General features: G+C 48.7%; 1 protein-coding gene across 1 annotated transcript; it reads left to right on the forward strand.

Annotated features, from left to right (window-relative positions):
• Positions 1–647: 647 nt before the first annotated feature.
• Positions 648–18,892, forward strand: LOC131263259 (protein bark beetle). The gene is made up of 10 exons (XM_058265425.1): positions 648–1,202; positions 7,812–7,987; positions 8,061–14,293; positions 14,362–14,573; positions 14,637–14,992; positions 15,073–15,198; positions 15,521–15,544; positions 15,708–16,176; positions 16,250–16,468; positions 16,888–18,892. The coding sequence occupies exons 1-10, from the start codon at positions 648–650 to the stop codon at positions 17,977–17,979; spliced, it is 9,462 nt and encodes a 3,153-aa protein (XP_058121408.1). The 3' UTR covers positions 17,980–18,892.
• The last annotated feature ends 1,300 nt before the right edge of the window (positions 18,893–20,192 follow it).

Genomic DNA, 20,192 nt, shown 5'->3' on the forward strand with positions numbered 1-20,192 from the left:
GCGATCGCCAAGATGTTTGATCCAAACGGCCTCAGCTCGCCGTATCAGTACGAGACGCGTGTATATTCGTGGAACCCTCCCGCGTGAGACGTTGTGAGTGTAGTGGGCCTTTCGATGGGCCTTGTTTCTACTCGCGTTATCGTGCACTTATCACGCGCTTTTCAGCGAACTGTCTGCTTTATCGATCTGGGCACGGTGCAGTGTGGTGGCGTTGTTATCAACCTGACTGCCGAGTCTAATGCCGAATCCCCGTTTCTCATTTATCTTCCCTCCCAGCGGATCGTCGAGCACCGGTTCGGTGGTGTACGTGCAAGCGCGCTTGCAGCCCTAGTGTTGGAGTGGCGCGGAATTCCGCGACGGAACCGTCAACCTCCCACCGTTTGGGGGAAATAGAGGAGACCAGCGTAGTGTGTGCCTGTTTGTTGTAGCGTGTGGTTCGGTGTCGTGTGCCTCTGGGAAAGAGTCATCCCAAATGGGAGGAAATGTGCCCGGTGCTAGTTGGTTTCCTTAACACGGGTGTTACCAAACCAGTGACGGCAAGCGATATAACAAGTGTCACAACAAGGTGAATCTGAGAAGAAAAAATTCATCAAACGAAGTGGGCGTGTGAGTCAGAGTGTGGTGTGTGTAGTTGAGGAAGTTTCAAAATGGTGAGCCATGGCCGCCATACGCGGGCCGTAAAGCAATGGAAGAATCGGCTAAAAGATCCGTCTCCCCGGGAAGCTGGCAGCCGGAAGTGGTTGTCCTTGCTGTTCACAGTGTTGGTGCTTTGCTGTGTTGCGTTCCGAACCGTTCAGTGCCAAGGGGAAGAGGTGGACGATTTCGGTGATGAGCTTCACCATCCAGATCGAGATTTCGAGCAAGTGCCAGCTCCAAGCAGTAAGGAGATCATCACCAATCACATCGTTTCCGGAGCGGCCGGTGACGACGGAGGCAACGTCGGTGACTCACACTATCAGTTCGATGGCGATACAAATGGTGGTGGTGGTGTGGGTGCTGGAGTGGCCGGCAGTGAGCGGTACACGGAGATCGGTGGCGATGTAGTCCTGGGCGAGAAGGTCCTGCGGGCTTCCGAGAGCCCTTACTCGCTCCGGACGGATCTGGAAGTGGAGCGAAGGGCACGCCTGATCATCGAGGCCGGCGTGACGATCCACTTCGCCCCAATGGTTGGCATTACGGTGCGCGGTTCCGTGGTAGCATTGGTAAGTTCCAAAACCAGGGCAGCTACTCCACTACCTTAACCCTTATCTTATCACCGTTCGATGGTGTTTGTTCGTGTCCGCCCGTTGAGCAACGTGTGATTAATAATTCCACCTGTTTCGTTTACCTTTCCACGCGGGGTTCCCTGATAGTGAGAGTGTTCCGCGGAGCGCCTTATCGCACCCTGGCAGGGTTTCAATCCGCTTATCACAACCCCGTTCCATGACGACACACGAGGGCGAGGATGAGTGCACCCAGACGGAACTTATCTTTGAGGCAGGGCCGGGGTCTAGAATGCCCTTCTTCTTGGGCTTTTGCCTTGTGGAGGGTTGTGTTGTGCGATGTTTGCCGAGCATCGAAACAGGTTGTAGGCAAATAAATGGCACCCGGTTCACGTGTGACTTATGATTCCGGGAAAGGCATAAGTCTTTCCGAAGAAAGAGTTCGATCCGGGGTGGATTATTTGACGTCCACAATGTATTATGCAAACGTAATTTGTATCGCGTACAGCATAATGTTATCAGTGATCATCAATGTTTGTTATTTGAATAACCCGTTAATAAGTTTGAGTTATTTTCTTTTCTATGTATTTAACGTTCTACTCAATAAGAAAATTAGATTTGAGTAACACGATTGTTTCCAAAGAAGTGACTCCAAAGCTGTTTATTTTACTTCGTGAATAATCAATAGAGCAAGAGAGAGCAATGCCTTTGACAAAAAACTATATTGTTAATGAAATCATACGCCTTTAAAAAAGATCGACAATACTTGTTTGAAGATCATATCCGTTGTATCCATCGCAAAAAAACCACCTGGCGTTTTGTTTCACTTAGGGCTCGCAGCAATACAAAGAAGATAAATGCAGCATAAATTGTTTTTAATGTCCCTCCACTGTCACGTGGACCAGAAACGAATACTCCAGCAACTTTGCTCCATTTTCTTAGCGTAGTTAATCAACTCCGTCACGCGTCGCAATCTCTTTCAGATGCAACAACACACGTTTTCTCGAACTCCAGTACCAATAAATTCACCTTCTAGATTTTATATCCTCTCCGGTTCTTCTCCGCGGTTTCGCTTGGGGTAGCGTTCAAGAAACTCCCGGCAAGAGCCATTGAACGACGCTGCAGTGGAGACCATCGTTTCGGGCAACGTTCCATGAACGATTTTCATGACGTGGAACGATCTTTCGTGCTCAGGATTCCAGGTGGCTTTGGATTGGGAAGTTTTCCTTCGGTTCAGTTCCGTTCCGGCGTGAACTAAAGCATGAAATTATTCACACACCGTGATCATCATGCGCGGAGTTCGGCTGAGGTGTGGGATGGGTCCATTGGCCACCAAATTGCCAGCCAAGAGAGGGCACTGGCCGACGATCGGGCTAGAGACGATCACGCGGGTCTGATAAATTTGAAATTATAAAATTAATTCATTAGCCGCAGAGTGCGCGCATCGCGAGTGCGGGTGTAATAGGGTTTGCTGGAGCTGGAGCTTTAAGTGATCGCCAAGAGAAGGCGGCTAAGAAAAGAAGATCAGCCACATCGCGTTCGAGGTTGTTTGGAAGCAGCAAATGGGCTGAGCTGCGGAAGCATACATCATTTGCAGGTCACGTCGTGTTGGACCTTTGGTTGCGAAACGAATTCTCTAGCCAATTCCTGCGCAAGTCTTCAGGCAATGTATTTTCTTTAAGGGGAAAACAAGGCGTTTGTCCAGCACACCGATTATTAGATTAAAGTGTCGCGTGGTTAACCCCCGAGGGTCAATTGGGAAGATCAAAAACGATCCTCACTGAAATGTGTTGTCTTTTGGACACTAGAAGATATCGGTTGGGTTTGAACTAATTAGATAGAACTAGCAAATAAATTTGGAACATTCTTTAATACTCTTAAAATTGAAAAACCGTTGTTCGTTTCGTTCATTGAAACTTCGTTACATATGCGGTTTTGAGCTAGAAATGCCGCTTATAGGTTTTCACGGAACAAAAAATGTCCATTGTGTGGAAAAACGGCTTCAAAAGGTGTGAATTGGATCCAATTTTCCCACCATCGCCATCGCCGTACCTTCGTTCCATCCATTGGCGATCGCTGCTCGGCGATCATTATGTTCCACGCCCTGAACTAACGCCTCACGTGTTAGTACCCCAGCTTGATAGGAAAGATGACGGAGCTCAGAAGATGAGAAACTATTTACGTTCACTTTCAGTTGCGTGGTCTGGTTTGGTAACGGTGTTTTTATTTTGCTTCAAATAATTTCACATTGGTTATACCTACTTTAAAGGGCGGAGCAATGAAAGATAAATGGTTATTTTTATTATGCAAGGAAAGGAAATCGACGATTTCGTTTTCTACCCTCCGATGTGGGATTTTTTCGTTAGTTTTAAAATGTAAAATTTTTTGCAAATAGTTCTTGTTTATGTGAGAAACAAAAATATACATTTTTCTTGGTCTTAAATCGAAACTCAAAACTGTTGATGAATTTTTTAACGATCGTAGTTCTCATAAAGCCATAAACCATTCCTTGGTACAATTCCGCCCTACCGAATGTTTAATGTGGGACTTTTGTCCCTTCAATTTTTTTTTGTTTATTGTAAGCGTGCCATTTCACGCCTGAGTAACGAACGTTCGCCTCGGATGATTCGTCAAGCGGCCACGCGATCTTTGCTTCTTCCGTGGCCCATGAAGCAATGCTTTCATTCATAAACTGCTCCACTTCGCGAGTCGTACGTCTTGTTGATGATGGGGATCGTAACGGCTGGCGGGCGTCGTTAATCAATTAACCCCGACCTTTGCAATACTTGCCATGGTACCGAGCGGCACAGGAATACAAGGCATGGCAGAAAGGAAAGATCCCGCGGGAAGATGTCTTCGAGCGTGCGTGGATCGGATCCGGAGGTCAGATTCTACGATGGACACACAAAAAGGGGAGCAGCGTTTGAAGGGTTAATAAAACGAAACGAAACGACTCTTTAGCTAACGCAGCCCTGCGTAGGGTCCGGGGTCACGGTGGGGTCGCCTGGTGATCCAATAAAATCATCAACTAATTAAACCTCTCTCTGGCACTGTTCCGGAACGGACGCGTTGTGAAGCGGTGCGGTCAAAAGTCATTAATTAATACAAAACCCAACCCAAGCTCTCCGTGGGGAAATGGTCTGTCATTTGAATTCCGTTTTCCGAATGTTTCCGCAAACACTCGAATGAAAATTCGCCATCAGATGGACCCTTGCTGCACAACGGGAGTTGGTTGCCATTTTCTCTCATTGCCATTGTTTTCCATTGCATCCTCTCCCCTCTTGGGGTGGGCAGAAAAGTGGACAGGGTTTATTCACCTGCTGCTGCATCGTCACAACATTTGATGGTAATGCGCATGGAAAAACAACGCCCATACTCACCGGTGCGTTACTGGCGAACCTCCCAGTGGGTTCCCGTTTTGGCGCACAGCGCCAGACGTACCATAAACACATCATCATCCGGACGGAAAATTGACAATAGTCTGACAAGTGCTGGTGCCCGTTTTTCGCCCCGACGCGACCAGTTTTCTTTTATGGAGACCACCGGGGACAGCTGATTTCCCGTGCACCCGATACCGGCGTTTTTTTTATATGATCAATATAAAATAGTGAATGGAGTCATTAGTAGGAGGGAATACCTCGCACGCGATCATTATCGTCATCCGGTGTTAGTCATCCGCGACCAGAGACGAGAATGAATCATAGTCCCCGTTGAAGCTGCTACCGTATCGGGGAGGCTTTGGAGAGATCCATGCAACGGAATTCAAGCACATGTTATTTCACGAAGCCCTTAAAAGGTGCATAAGGTTTTTTTATCGGTCGGTGAATCATCTTCTGTTTCTCAGAAGCAATAGATTTGTTTACGGAGTATATGAAGGTTTCTAGATGCTATTGTGATGCAAATGATTTTTTAGATTATGATGCCGTCAACTTTCTCACCTGTTTACCAAGAATTTCGATATGAAATCAAGCCCGCACTGTATCTAACTATAGTCGATTTACTAAAACACAACAAACAAGATTTTTAACCAACTTTAGAAATTAAATTAGAAAATACAAGCGCAAAGCGAAAAATAATTCATAATAATTAGTTGCCAAATATAAAATTGGCATATAAATATGAACTAGCAATGTTGGAAACCAGAGTTCATTAAATGCATTTGATGAAAATCGATTAATATCAAAGTTAACAAGTTTGTAATGTTGAGGTCTTCTCGAAAGCATATTAACAAAAATTATCTTTAAAAAATTTACAACAGAAGAATACATTCTGCAAGCACAAAACATGTGTTGTTGTTAATTAAATCGCATGTTTTCACATCCTCTCAACTCTACCGTTCAAATGCACTCGACTCTAACAGATGCTACTGCTAATGCAACTGTGCAAACGTTTGCAGCCATCTCTTTGGCGCCATATGGTTGAATGCACATTTATGAGAGGCACCATAGTGTTGGTGGCAGTATGTGGAATTATGGGTAGCATAATTGCAGCACTGAGAACCGGTTTTGTTGCATGCATAAACTCACCATGTCGTAAATACTAGTTGCACCGGATATGGCACCTGTTGTACCTTGTGTTTGGCGCCCTTTTATGGTTGGTTGCAAGTCAACGAACATACGTTTAATTCAAGGTACAGTAAAAATAGCATCCATAACGAGATGGAAATAGGAGAAAAACACGAAGCTGCTTATAAATAATGGGGTTCAAATTTCTTTTTCTGATGATACATCAAGGTTCTGATTTATGGTATTGGATTTATCACCCACCCGCAGATAAATGATCCCACAATTTATCACATTGTTTGTTTCAAGTGGGGCCCGTCTTACCAATATTTCCTTCACATAGGATTTGCTATGTTATTATGCTTGTTGACCAGTCACAAAAAAAAAGATAGCGTGCTTTTTTTCTTATACATTAGTCAAAAATAATCTAAAAAAAAACATCTGTTGCAAATCGTTTGAGGCAAAACAATTGCACACTTTCTTTTACCCTTTTCTTGGTTTTTTTTGGTTGTAAACATGTTGTGTGTATTCAATTGGGCTCCGATTTTCCAACCAGTTGAGCGATAGTGCAATTTAACCGCGTTTGGGGCACTCCGGTGGCCAGGTTTATGCTTGCCTCCACCACTTGACCCACGGTTCGCTTAGCGGTAAAGCAGAAAATTATTTCCCAAAAAACAGTTACCCAATTGGTTTGGTGGGAAGTGGTGGTTCCCGGCGTGCAATTTGCCTCATCTTTCCGGGTTGCCTGTTGCCTTTTTTTGTGCCCAGTTCATGATCAGAGCATTATGATGTAGCAAAAAAAATATAAAAATGAGTTGAAGTAAAATCTCAGTCAACAATTTAAGGGGGAACATCGTGCCGACGATACGTTTATGGTATCGGTTTACATCGTTCTCCACTGACCTACATTAACAAACGCAATGGCTGTCGGATCGGCGGCACCCCCATCGCGTTGCCTCCCGAGCGACGCCGTTGTTGGCGAAGGGTGGTAGTAATAGAATTGTTGGAATGTCCCCCACACCCCGTCGTCTATTGCATTTTCACTTGTTTTTCCTTGCGCCATCGTGCGCTCGCATTTGCCTCACTCTCGGAAACCCTTCGCGAACGCGTGTGAAAAGTTGATTCAGATTGGCAACGGGAGGAAAAGGGGTCGGGCGTTGGAGGGAAACATAAAAGTGACCTGGAGAAAATATGCGAGACACGCAAAACAAACGTTGCACCTTGGAGGAAAAAAATGCCGCATACAAGATAAATGTGTACCACTACAAGGGCGGGTGGCATCGTGTTTCTCGACTTTCTTTCCGGACTTCTTTCGGTTTGATAGCTTAACTATGAGAATGTTTTAAATTACTACCTTTTTCATCTACTGATAGTGTTAAATTTATTTTAAAATGCAAGTTTATCTCACTTGTCACGTTTAATAGAAATGGGTGAATGTAATGTTTACTTGGTTTTATTTTAATACTTTTTGTATATTTTTTTAAATTTTTCTGGATTATTTATGGTCCTTTTCATCTACAATAAGAAACAATTTGGCCATAAACGGTCCGGTACATTTTATCCACTTTTGCCGTCACGACTTTCAAGTGAAGTTCCGTTTGTTTTACTGACCAACCTGTTTTCTTTCTCAAGCCGGTAGTGCAAGGGTGTTGGCGCAAGAACCGCCTTTTTAAACGGCCCCCCACCCCTCGACGATGTCCGATGTTTACTAAACAACGGGGGGGTTTTCCTTCGCAAACGGCGGCGCATTTTAATTGCCGTTTTTTTATTACGCAACCACCGCCACCCGAACCCGCGTAATGATGTGTTTTGCGTCGAAGAAGGCTGGTGCAATTTCAATGCGCGTGCGAAAAAAAAAAAAATTGGAAGTGAGTCATAGGAAAAAAAGAGAAGGAAAAAATTAATGGCATTGAAGTTGAAAGGTCTGGTAAAAAATGAAAAGAGAGGCACATGAGCATAAATCATGTCGCATTTACAATGCAAACGGAAGCTATTGTTTATGTTCGGTTTGCAATTTAGTATGCATTTGGGTTAGATGAAACATTGATAGTATAATAAACTCTATTTGGTTTAATTGATACTAAGTTTTTTTTTCTATTTTCAACAGGGAAATGCGGAGAATAAAATCACTTTAACCACGCTTCCAAATACTGGATACAATGACATCCCTTCCGATCCTCGAGAAGCCGGTGCCCGCTTGGTGGACGGTCCGAATCCGCTGGCCGGGCGTCTGCAACTCCTCAACCATGGCAAGTGGCGTTCGGTTTGTTCCAACTCGAAGAAGTAAGTATGCCAACCTTCAACCAAGGTGCACGAACCATTTGGCTAACTTTTGGAATGCTTTCCACGGTTCTAGCTGGACGATCGCTGACTACGAAACAACCTGCCGGCAGATGGGCTACAAGGGTGGCCGGTTTTGGAACTGGATGGATCGGCTGCAGAACTACGAGCCCCGGCTGCTGTACGAGGAACCGCGCTGCCTGGGGACGGAGGGTTCGCTGTTCGATTGCGCCTGGAGCTCGAAGCAGGTCGGATCGGGTGTGTGCGACTACCACAGCGACATCGGGGTGCAGTGTTTGCCGCTGTTCGACCAGGTGACGCCCCACTGGCGCGGGCTGAGGTTCGAGAATGCCGAAAGCAAGGAGACGCTGTCGTACAACCACGTGCTGTACGACTCGATATCGTTGTCCCAGCTGAGGTACGTCGATATAGTGCGGGCCGGAACGGGGCGCGGTGGATCGGCCGAGGCGGCCATCGCGGTGCTGGGAGTTCCACCCGTGCTGGACTACGTGACGGTCGACCATTCGTCGTACACCGGCATCAACGTGACGCGGCACGACGCCGCGTTCAGCTTTCGCAACGTGGTCGTCCGAAGGAGTCGCGGGTTTGGAATTTTTATGAACTCCAGCTACGGTGCGGCCCACCTGGAGGGGGTTACGGTGAGCGAGAACGGGGCCGATGGGATCCGCTACGTCGGACACGATCTGCGCGCGGACGAGCGAACCGACCGGAGCAAGGTGTTCGACTTTTGCACCCTCACCTCGACGGCCTGGCAGATCTACCCGCTGCAGCTGTCCTTCGAGCAGTCGTCGTTCGCGCTGTCACCGAAGGAGTGTGCCCGATCGTTTGAAACGGCCTTCGGGTACGTCCTGACGATGCACTTTGTGTACTTCGAGGTGGCCCGGAACGAGACGGCACAGCTTTCCGTGTACGACGGGATGTCGGAGAACGATCGGCTGCTGGCGACGTGGGACGTGCGCAACTTCACCCGACCGCAGACCCTCACCAGCACGCGGGAGAAGCTCTATATCAAGCTGCGTGCCGAGGCACGGTCCGCCGTGTTGGCGCACTTCCGCGTGACGTCGGGCATCACGAAGGCGTTCGATCTGAACGTCACCCAGAGCACGGTCGTGGACAATGGTGGCCGGGGGATCGCGGTGGACAACCTCCGATCGCAGGTGCACGTGCACGAGACCACGATCGCCAACAATCGACACGCGGCTGGACTGCACGTGACAAGCGGTGCTGGGGATGTGAACGTGACACAATCGAGGATAAACTTCAACCAGGGCGACGGTATCAACATAACGTACTTCGGTGGAAATAGGAATGTGTCCCGTAGCTCCATCGACTCCAACCGGGGCTACGGGTTTGCCGTTTGGCTTAACCAGACGACGAAGGATCGTCGGGAGTTCCTCGAGTTCAACCAAACCACTACGATCGAGTACTCGAACTTCGTAAAGAATCTCGAAATCGGAGTACTGCACGGGAACTTCTGCGGGGACTCGTGGGTCAACGTTACCGGAAACCTGTTCAACGATAGCACGAGTGACGCGGTGGACATACAATCGTGCTGGTTCGAGACGCGTGACCAACGTCGACTTCGGTTACAGATCGGACACAACAGTTTCGAGCACTCGCGGCGAATCGGGATCGTCATCAGTCCGATACTCAATCTTGACGGACGGATCGAGCATAATCACTTCTCCCGCGGGTACTACGGAGCGTTGTTGACCCGCAACAAACCGTTGGAGGAGTTCCGACCGTTGCCCGTGCGGATGATCGTGCAGCACAACCACTTCATGAACAACGAGGGAATTTATGTGGCCTCGCTGGGTCTCTCGCCGAACACGGATAGCAAAACGCAGTCGATGCTTTTTACCAGGAACTTTGTGAAAGGGAATCGAATCAAGGAAGCGTTCGGGCCGCTCGAGGACGAAGGTGAAGGACTCGGTGGCGAAGGTCGGTTGAATCCACGGTCGCGTGTTGCCGCACCGGTTGTGATCTCGTCGAACAATGTCGACGTGTTCCGGAACATCATCTCCAACCAAGAGTCGCGGTATGAAGTTGGTTCGCAACTGTCCGACCAGAGCAAGGCACTGAACGTCACGTACAACTGGCTCGGCAATCAGGACGAGGAGAAAATCTACGACCGACTGTTCCATCGCAAGGATCGGTTCGATCTGGCGAAGATCGAGTACTTCCCGTACCTGCTGCATCACTCGAACCCGGGCACGCAAACGATCGCGCAGTATCAGAAGTTTGTGCCGTTCTTCCACAAGGAGGGCAGCGAGCGCATCGGTGGCGAAGTGGATGGACAGGAGATCCTTCCGGCGGGTAGCTACACGGTCGAGCGGGACATTAACGTGCGCCCGGGAGGAAAGTTGATCCTGAACTCGGGTGTTATCCTTAACTTCGCACCCAGCGTTGGGATGATGGTGACCGGGAAGCTGGAGGCGCGGGGACGCGCCCCGGACGATATTCTGTTCACGCTGAAGCGGGAAGCGGTTATGCTCGAGAACGATACCACCGAAGCGATCGTCGAGGATCCCGACTTTGCGATGGACATCGAAACGGAATCGATCGTGGAGAAGGCTCCTCATGAGCCGCAAATTCCGAAGATCCCGGTCCGACTCGTCGGTGGTGCGAACGACCACGAGGGTCGGCTGCAGGTGTACACGGAGGGTGTTTGGGGTACGGTGTGTGATTACGGTTGGACCATCACCAATGCGGCGCTGGTTTGTCATCAGCTTGGGTTGGCACTGAACCCGATGGATTGGCGCTTGCAACGGTCCGAGGTCCCGGGGGCTGGCACCACAGAGGACGTGCTTCTTTCGAACGTTCGCTGTACCGAGCACGATATCGACATCACGAAGTGCCGGGCGGAACGAGCCTCTCAGGGAGATTTTCAAAATTCCTGCGGACACGAGAACGACGTCGGTGTCCGGTGCTACGAGGGAGCTTGGGCGGGACTGCGCTTTGGGGTGCTTGCCGAACGGGCCGATCTGCAGTACGTGACGATCGAAAAGGCCGGCCTGTTTGATTACGTAACGAACACGTTCAAGCCGGCGTTGCAGATGGATTTCGCCCGCCACAACCTGGACAGTGTGCGGGTGGTGGAGAACCTGCACGATGGGCTGGGCATCATCTACTCGGACATCTACGCCGGGTCGTCGGTGAACAACGTGAAAAACTCGGAGTTCGCCGGGAATCGGGGCAACGGAATCAGCATTAAGCAGCTGGGCTTGAAGGTGCAAGGAAGTATCGTGAAGGACAACCGTGGATCGGGCATCAACCACGATCAGGTGGTTTCTTCGCTTGAGCAGCGTGAAATAACGGGTTGGTTCAACATGGTTCCGGATTTCAACGTGGACGACTCAGACTACCGGCCGATCATGCTTCCCGACAGCCGCGTCGCCAACATCGACATCGATCAGTGGCAGATAAAGCACATCATAACGACGCCCGTCCGGAGCGATCCAGTGGAGCAGAAGGTTATAATCCAATGCCAGCCAGGGTACGTGATTGGAATTCAGCTGTTGAACCCGATAGAAAATCGTTCCACGGAAGATATCTGGGTGTACGATTCGCTGACCGGAAGTACGGAGTCGGATGTTTGGCAGGTAAAGCGTGATCTTTCCGTGTTTCCCCTGACAACGAGCAGCTACGGAGCGATCTTGCAATATCGCAGTGGTGCGGGTGCACTCGGTGGGGCGGTTCTGGTGCTACGATCGATCCAAGCTCCCATACAGAACATGTACAACCGAATCGTGCGTGGACCGGTACCGACGCTTCACGTCACGTCCACCAAAATTCAGCGGAACTTCCGTGGAATCACCGGGACGTACTACAACCGCTACTTGGGCGAATCGAGCGAGCTGTACCTGCGGAAGGCAAACGAATCGATTAAACTGGTCAACTGCGAGATAAGCCACAACCGCGAGGAGGCACTGTTCATACACTCTCCGTTTTGGGATGTGCACGTGAGCAACATCTCGGAGGTTACGATCCACATCAACAACAGTCTCATCCGGGACAATGGACGGGGTGTGCGGCAGTTTTCGAAAGATCTTAGGTCATCGAACAACTTGTTCCACTACGTCCTGCAAGACACGACGGTGGAAAGCAACTCGAACGGAGGCTTGGAGCTGAGCCTTCCGTACGTGTGGCAGTACAACGAAAACTTCACCCACTCGGTGTTCCTCGGCAACGATACGTGGGCTCGAAACAGGAAGTTTGGCATCCTGATCGACGGACACTACGCGGCGATCAACATTTCGTCGAACATTTTCACCGAAAACGTGTGCGCGCAGGGTCTGATAGGGTTCCGAGGCATGGAGAAGAAGATGCGCATCGACAACAATCGGATCACGCGCAACTACGGTAGTTACATGGTGGAGTTCCGGTCGGACAGTCAGAGCGAGATACTGGGCGAAATTCCGGCCATGCTGGCTTTCAATCAGATCGAAAGCAACGAGGAGCTGAAGGACACGCGCTCCTCGATGCGTAACTTCATCCGGGGCGAGCGTAGTAACGCGAACGATCCGACGTGTGTGATCGGGTTCGGCGGTGTGCAGAAGGTCCAGATTCATCGGAACGTTATTTCCAACAATCAGCAAGATTACGATCTGATTGCGGGTGTGAAATCGGCCCGGTTGCGTAACTATTTGGACGCACGCGAGAACTGGTGGGGAAGCAGCGACGAGCTGCACATCCGGAAGCGTATTTTCGACTTTGACGATTGGAACAATCACGCCGAGGCGCTTTATCGGCCGTATCTGGTCGAGGATATGATCGATGGCAGTATTTCGGGACGCGAAGGATCAAGTCCACCGGTCGATCTAGCTGCCCTGGGTGGACGTATACAGGAGAACTTGGAAATCTTCCGGCGGGAGGCACCGTACGTGATACGCGCGGACATTACCGTCATGCCGGGGGTTACGTTAAGCATCCAGCCGGGCGTGGTGATGGAGTTCGCGCCAAATGTGGGCATTTTGGTGCTCGGGACGCTGGTCGCGCGAGGAACCAGCGACGCGCTGGTGGTAATGAGGCCGATGGCGAGTGCTTCCGAGGCGTTGAATCGTGTGGAGCGGTCGCTGGAGAACATGGTCAACTACGATTCGATCCGCCTGTGTACGACTCGGAACTGTACCCAAGGGGACGGCGAGAACGAGCGGGCGCGGGAAGGTTTCCTCGAGTACTACAACCACACGACACTGCAGTGGATACCGATTTGCGATCGACGGTTTACGGAGCGCAACGCGCAGGTTGTCTGCCGCGAGCTTGGATACGATCCGTTGGACGTTTTCTTCGGGCACGATCGTCGGATTGAGTTTCACACAAACTCGCTGACGCGCATCTGGAGCTGGGTCGAACCGATGGAGTGTCACGGGGACGAGCTGCGGTTGGAGGAGTGTCCGGAGCGTTTGAACGGTCAGCTGTACGGGCGGAGACACGAGTGCCAGTGGGACTCGGAGTTCGTGTTCATCAGCTGCAACGGAGAGCCGGACCGGCGCAATTACTGGGGCGGTGTACGCTTCGCCAATCCGGACTTTGAGGCCAGTATCTACGAGGACCGACTGCACGATACCGTGACGCATTCGAGCACGCGTCCACAGCAGAGCATAATGGACTTTGTGCGCATCGACCGAGCGGGCATGTTGCACGGGGAAAAATCTCCGGCGATCCAAACGATCGCCAAAACCCCCACCATCAGCTCGGTGACGATCAGGGATAGTGCGCACCATGGTGTTAATCTGATCTCGCCGACGAATGCAATCCATCTGAACCATCTGCAGATTTTGCGCACGCTCGGACAGGGCATCAATGCGATCTCGCTGACCGGCGAAGGTCGCGAAAGCGACGAATCGAGCTACACCCCGCTGAAAGATCTCGATCTGCCGTACAATCTGTTTTCGATGATCGACATCTGCGACACGAACAAGGAGATCACGCTGGAGGAGCGTGTCCTCGTGTACTACAAGTACGACAACAATCCGGTCAACTGTGTGAAGATTTTCAAGAGCGCGTACCGCGTGAAACCGCTCGGATTCCGGCTGCTGCAGTCGAACCTGTTCAATCACTCGAAGGAGTACGGGCGGCGGGACATGATTCAGCTGTTGGACGGTGACATCTATAACATTTCGGCACGCGTCATCGGTACGGTCGATGCCGACTCGGACAATCAGAAACGGTTGTTCCGTACGATCGAGCCGGCGCTCAGTGTGAGGTTGATTGCTAGTGGCGCTCCGGCTAGGCACGGTTTCATTGCCGAGGTTGTCACATTGCCCATCTCGGCGATTGGATTTAGTAAGTTTTTTTGTAAAGCTATCGTTTCTTCTCAGGTCTACTAAAAGCGTTTCTTTTTCCTTGTATAGACCGGGATGCACAGCACAATATATCGAACACGGAGATTATGGGATGTGTTGGGGGAGCGCTGCAATACACCTCGGTCGGGGAGGTATCCCCGATACTGACGCTGGAGAGGAACCGCATCGTGCAAAACTGTCGGCAGCTGTACGGGAATTTCTCCTCCTGCGAGTCGGCGCTTCGAATCGATGTGCAGAATATGCAATCGTTGCATTTTAGGGTAAGGTTTAAAACAAAACGTCATGCGCTTTCGGTTTGTCTAACAACGTTTGTTTGTCTTTAGAATAATCTCATCGAGGCCAACCAAGGAGGTCTCTCGATTCGGGCGGACTCCCGTGGTTCTGCTACATCGCTCCGTGGATGGATTCACCACAATCTGTTCGTACGCAATCGCAATCGGCCCGCGATTTACGTCGAAGGACGCCAGTCTTCCCCGTACCAGGAGGTGATCATGCACAACAATTACATCACCCAGAACCGTGCCACTTTCCGGGATGTGGTCGTCCTGCGGCAGGTTGTTTCCAACTTTACCTACAACTATGTGCACCGTAACCGAGGCCAGCGAATCGTGCAGGTGTCCGGTTTCGATCGGGTACGGCTACCGATCTATCAAACAACAACACACAATGGATTCTACGAGTAAGTGGATGGCGAGTGTGGATGGTTTTTATTCATTGCCTCCAGTATTGGCCATAATTGAATATGTGTTTTCTTTGTAGCAACGTTGCAACGGATTGGGAAGGTCGAGCTACCATCGTCGCCGGTACGGCCGGGCAGCATTATATCGATAATATTTTTGCCAATCCCGACAACGACTATGAAATCATTACCGTCAACCGTTCGATGTAAGTACCTGTGGGTCGGGTTTGTAGATGTTATTTTTATTCTCTTTAGTAGCTCGTCTAAAATATTCCTACTAACCGAAAGAATGCAACGGAGTAGTAAGTCGAAAGGGAAAATTTTCTACCGTCACTTTTATTTATTTCGTTTTTGGGTTCAAAAGTGTATAAAATATGTACGTGTTGATTGTTTGGCCAAATTTGCATGTTATTTGTATGTATTTTATTTCTCTTATTACTCCTCCACAACAAATATTCGAAACACACACACAACCGCGCCACCCTGGGTCGCTGTATGAATGTGCCAACATTTATTACGCCCTGGCAGAATCGATTTCCAGTACTGGAATAGGTAGGTGAAGCCAATTCACAAATTATTAAACGCAATCGGTGATGGTTCGCTTATTATGGTTCCGTTGTTGTATAGATACGCTCAGGGAAACCCTAGAGCATGCGCTTCCCTAATATCGCTCCGTTTTGATTTTCATCCTCCTCTTCCTCCTCCTCCAAAACAGCACCCTGGACGTGTGGAAGACAAAAATCGACGCCCGCCACAACTACTGGAGCTACAACGAAACGCTGGCCGTGAGCTCGCGTATTCGCGATCGTTTCGACGATCCGCAGCTGCTGGAAGTTTCCTTTCTCCCACTGCACATGAACAACCTGACGGTGCTGGATGGGAAATGTCCGCCCGGTTGGACACTGCTGATCGACACCTGCTACATGTACGTCGGCGCACCGATGAGCTTCCGGGAGGCGCGTGACTTCTGTCGTTCGGACAACGCTTCACTGCCGTTCATCCACGGCGATGCGAACGCACTGTACACGTTCATCGAGCAGCAGTCCCGGTATCTGAGGAGCTACGAACGCGTTTGGGTGCAGGATGCCAACTACATCGATCGGTGCACGTCGTTCCTGTATCAAAACGTTGAGGTGGAAGAATGCCACAATCGGCATGCGTTTTTGTGTGAAATAGATCCGAAGGTAGGTCGGAAGACATTTAACTACTCTCTTCCGGAAAGGATTACTTATTTCCATCACCACTTACCGCTTGCAGGTTGAAATTGATCCACTCCATTGGACGGCGAGCATTGAGGTGATCGGTATCATCGTAGCACTGGCCCTGGTTGTTGTCCTGATTTGCATAGTGTGTGTGTGCTGGTGCGCCAAATCTCGCTATCGGCAGGATCAACGGTTGCAACGACGCAACAGCATTCGCCAGAGTATGCGCAGTTTGAACAGTATCGATCAAGGATCGCTTCGCAGAAGAAATTATGTAAGTATCGGTCGATCGGTCGTTGTTCGTTGCAAAACGTTCCAAAAAGAAGGAGGAGGTTTTTTTCAAACGAATTGAAACGCTTTCAAAAAGTGATTTCCATAAAGCAACATTGTTCCGAAGCGATGAAAGCTGTTCAACGTGTTCCTCTATGCAAAGTTTCTATGAAAGTGTGTAACTTTTGTTGATATTTTTTTTGCATTTTCTCAATATTAAAGGAAATAATTCAGCCAACAGATGTTTAAAGATTGTCGTAAGTGTTTGTTTGTTCCGATGGTTAGTTTGGACTTGTTTGTGGTTTTGCTACGTGAACGTGCGTTTTTCTCTTGTTGCGCTTGTGATGCCTGTTGTTGATAGATTTTACACTTTTTATACATTTTTATTTTCCAATTTTAAAATATGTTGTTTCACTTTTTCAGGCAATTTCACGTTCCACGGATACACTGCGAACGGCCACTACGAACGACTATAAGCGAATGGCGTCGAACGGATCGATAGAATCCGTCGACAAGAGCGTCCTGAGCACCGAAACGAGTTACGATATGTACGATCACAAGCAGAAACAACAGTACAGCAACGAGTACGCCGAACAGCTTAAAAGTCAACTCGGGTACAGCGAAAGTAATGGTGCCGCGTCGGAGTACGTGCAGAGCGCAACCGAGGCCAGTCCGGTGAAGACGAAAGTGTACGGTTTGCCCGAGTACAGTAACCACGGGGGTAGCATCGCACTGGAGCTGGCGTTCCGTAACGAAGGCTTCCGCGATACGTCCACGACGTACTCGGGGGTGACGCGCAATAACTCAATCAGCACTGCCATCAACGAGGACACGCCGATCATACACGCACCTGGCGGGGGTGAAGATCTCGAGGAAACCGGCTCGGATTACTACGGTAACTCGAGCACGCTTCCGATACGTGTGCAGGACAAGCTGTCCTTCCTGCACGAGCTCAAACAACACCTACCAGAGTACGAGCCACCGTCGGCTTCGATAAGTCACAGCAGTTTTCAACCGGCGCGAACCAGCCAAACGGAATCGCTATCCGGTGTGACCAACGGAGGCTCTTCCTACGGCGGTGCTCAGAGAGCAGCACCACCAAGACCGGCCCTACCGGTACTACCACCTCCCCAGAGTCACGTGTATCAGCAGCCTTCGATACAGGTGCGTCGACCAGCACCACCACCCGAACCGGAGCAGATGCGCCGACCCGACTCGTACATCAAGGCTGTGAAGAAGTACGCCACACCGGGGCGGGAGAGGGACTCAATACTGCCACCACCCCGCAGCGATAGCCAACCGCGGCCCAAGACAGTTTACGAGTCGTCCGAGGAGCATTCGCCGACAACGGACGCCACGATGACGCTGCCTTCCAGCTCGTCGTCAAGGGCAAACTATGCGCGCTCGAAATCGGAAGCCCTGCTGGAGACAAACTTTGACGATGGAAGTGCGGCTCCACCAATGCTTAGCTACGACAGCCGCAGCTACTCGCAGCCACTGGAAACTGCAATGTGAAAACCCGAAATACCCTTTGGTGTTCAGAGGTGTGAGACTTAGATACGAATAGTGCTACACCGTTTTGTGTTGTAAACGTATTGTACAGTTAGAACTAAGGAAGACGAACGAACAAACGAAAATGTTGAACAGGTAGCGCTTTAAAGGGAATATTTGACCATTTTCTGTGCCTTTTATGGTGCTTTCTGCGTGTCTGTGGGAGGGAAAAATATTCCACCTTCAATGCAAGCGGTATTTTCACCTGAGAAGTCACAAATAGTAGTACTCTCAGTAGGATAATAGTGTAAAGTGTTCATTTGCATTGCCACAATTGAAAGTTGTGATCAAGTGGAACGATTTAGCGGTATAAAATTTTTTTTTAAAGCAGTTACAAGGGGCCTTTTTCATCAGCACAACAAGCGAATACCTGAAGGTGCCTTTGAGAAACACGTTTATTTTATTTCCAAACTGTGTTTCATTTTTTAATGATTTTATTATAATGCCCCACTCCTTAGCGCGACAAGCAAACGGCAAAAAGTTTCCATGACCAATGCAAAACCCGTTGCATCACATAAGGGGTTGGATCAGTGAGAAAAGATTTTGGCATGCGATTTATTTATGCGCGTAACTTACGTGAAAGCAAACTAGTGGTTAGTAGGTAAATTTATTGATTAAACATTGTTTTAAAAGCCTGAACTCGAGACATCATCCTTAATGCCAATAAGTTTACAGTGACCAGACAATTGGACAAAGAACCTACGGTTAAACATATACAATCGTGCTTAGGTAAGAAAATTTAAGAAAAGCGTTACAATGTTGTATTTCTTTTATGGTCGATAAAGAAAAGTATTAGCGTTTAATTCTTACGATGGTGCGTTGTTGCGCGGCGAAATAAAGCATTAAGCATTGTGATCGACTTTACGAATGAAAAGTAACAAACATCTGAACAATTGTGTTTCATTCCGTGTGCTGTAAAGCATACATATTTTGTTTGTGTTGCCGAAATAAAATTGTATAATATTCGTAAAGATGTACATTTTGCAAATGGCAAAGAAAAACAAATCAAATGCATCCGGCATCGAACAGTGTTCAATCAGGTTTCCGATTTTGCATACAAATGATTCGACAGCTGGTCGAAGTCGACGCAGCCAACTCCTTGAATTAGATCATCGAACCGCGATCGTCGAGCGCGTGTTTACGAGTTTGTTTTTGCTCTGGTGATGAAACTGTTTCGGTTTTGGGTGGTTTGCTTTGGCCACTTTTTGGCCGAACCGATCGTCGGATGAATCTGGAATCGGCAAGGATGGACTGGTATTTTGTTGACTATTTCGCGAGTGGTACAGTCAGCGTGGCATTTGAGGCGAATGTTGCTCGACAAGGTCACGAATAATCACAACTTTAAGGTTGCCATGTGTGTTGGATTGTGGAATAAAGTTGTTTTTAATTTTGCCAATCCTCTGTTAGGTAGATATCGTTTCGATATGGAAATGTAGCATGACTGCTTATTTGAATAGCGTTTTAGCAAATCCAATATGAATATGCAGCTGGGAAAGTAACTGTATGAAAATTGTATTTGTATAGCATGTTCCATTCTGCTAACGAGCAATGCAAAACTTTGATCTGAATGCAAGTGGCACGTGCAGGTGGTACTTGCCGAACTAGTGAATGCAAAAATCAAGGAAAACATGTTTACGTCAAGAATAAACGCATTTTCACATGCTTATTTGTCTCTGTGAATGTTTTAGTTCACCAGCAAACGCAAACAACGTTTTGGTTGTACAATGCTAATGAATTGTGTAAACATTCGAAGCATTAAGCAACGGTTTTGATCTGTTTGCGTACGCGTACTCAAGATGAATGTTGAACGAAACGATTCACGGTAACAAACTAAATCGTTTAATACAGATCTATTGACCCCTGTTTTTCTGAGGTAGATAAATTTGTAAACAACATGCGACTTATGATGGAGGGATTTAAATGTTATCCTTTATGTTTTATTTATTGTTTTGAATATTTAAAGATCGCCGAAGAGCCCATTTAAATCTGAATCATGAAATATGCATCGAATATTCCTTCTAGCGCAAACGAGAAGGCAGTAGCATGATAGAGTGAGAACACTATCTCTGCGATAATTTACTTTAGCTAACGCGAATGAAAGAGAAAAAGATTCAGTCTCGCTCCCACGCAGTGCGTAGTGTCAAGATGGGCAAAATTGGTCAGGTAGGTTTATGTCC

Source organism: Anopheles coustani, chromosome 2, assembly GCF_943734705.1.
Source record: "Anopheles coustani chromosome 2, idAnoCousDA_361_x.2, whole genome shotgun sequence".
Taxonomy (NCBI): Eukaryota; Metazoa; Arthropoda; class Insecta; order Diptera; family Culicidae; genus Anopheles; species Anopheles coustani.

Excerpts from the sequence above, each read along its gene's own strand:
- LOC131263259 (XM_058265425.1), top strand. The coding sequence starts at position 648 with ATGGTGAGCCATGGCCGCCATACGCGGGCCGTAAAGCAATGGAAGAAT. Across the intron at positions 14,993-15,072 it reads ACACACAATGGATTCTACGA|CAACGTTGCAACGGATTGGG; the intron begins GTAAGTGGATGG and ends TTTTCTTTGTAG. Across the intron at positions 15,545-15,707 it reads GATTTCCAGTACTGGAATAG|CACCCTGGACGTGTGGAAGA; the intron begins GTAGGTGAAGCC and ends CCTCCAAAACAG.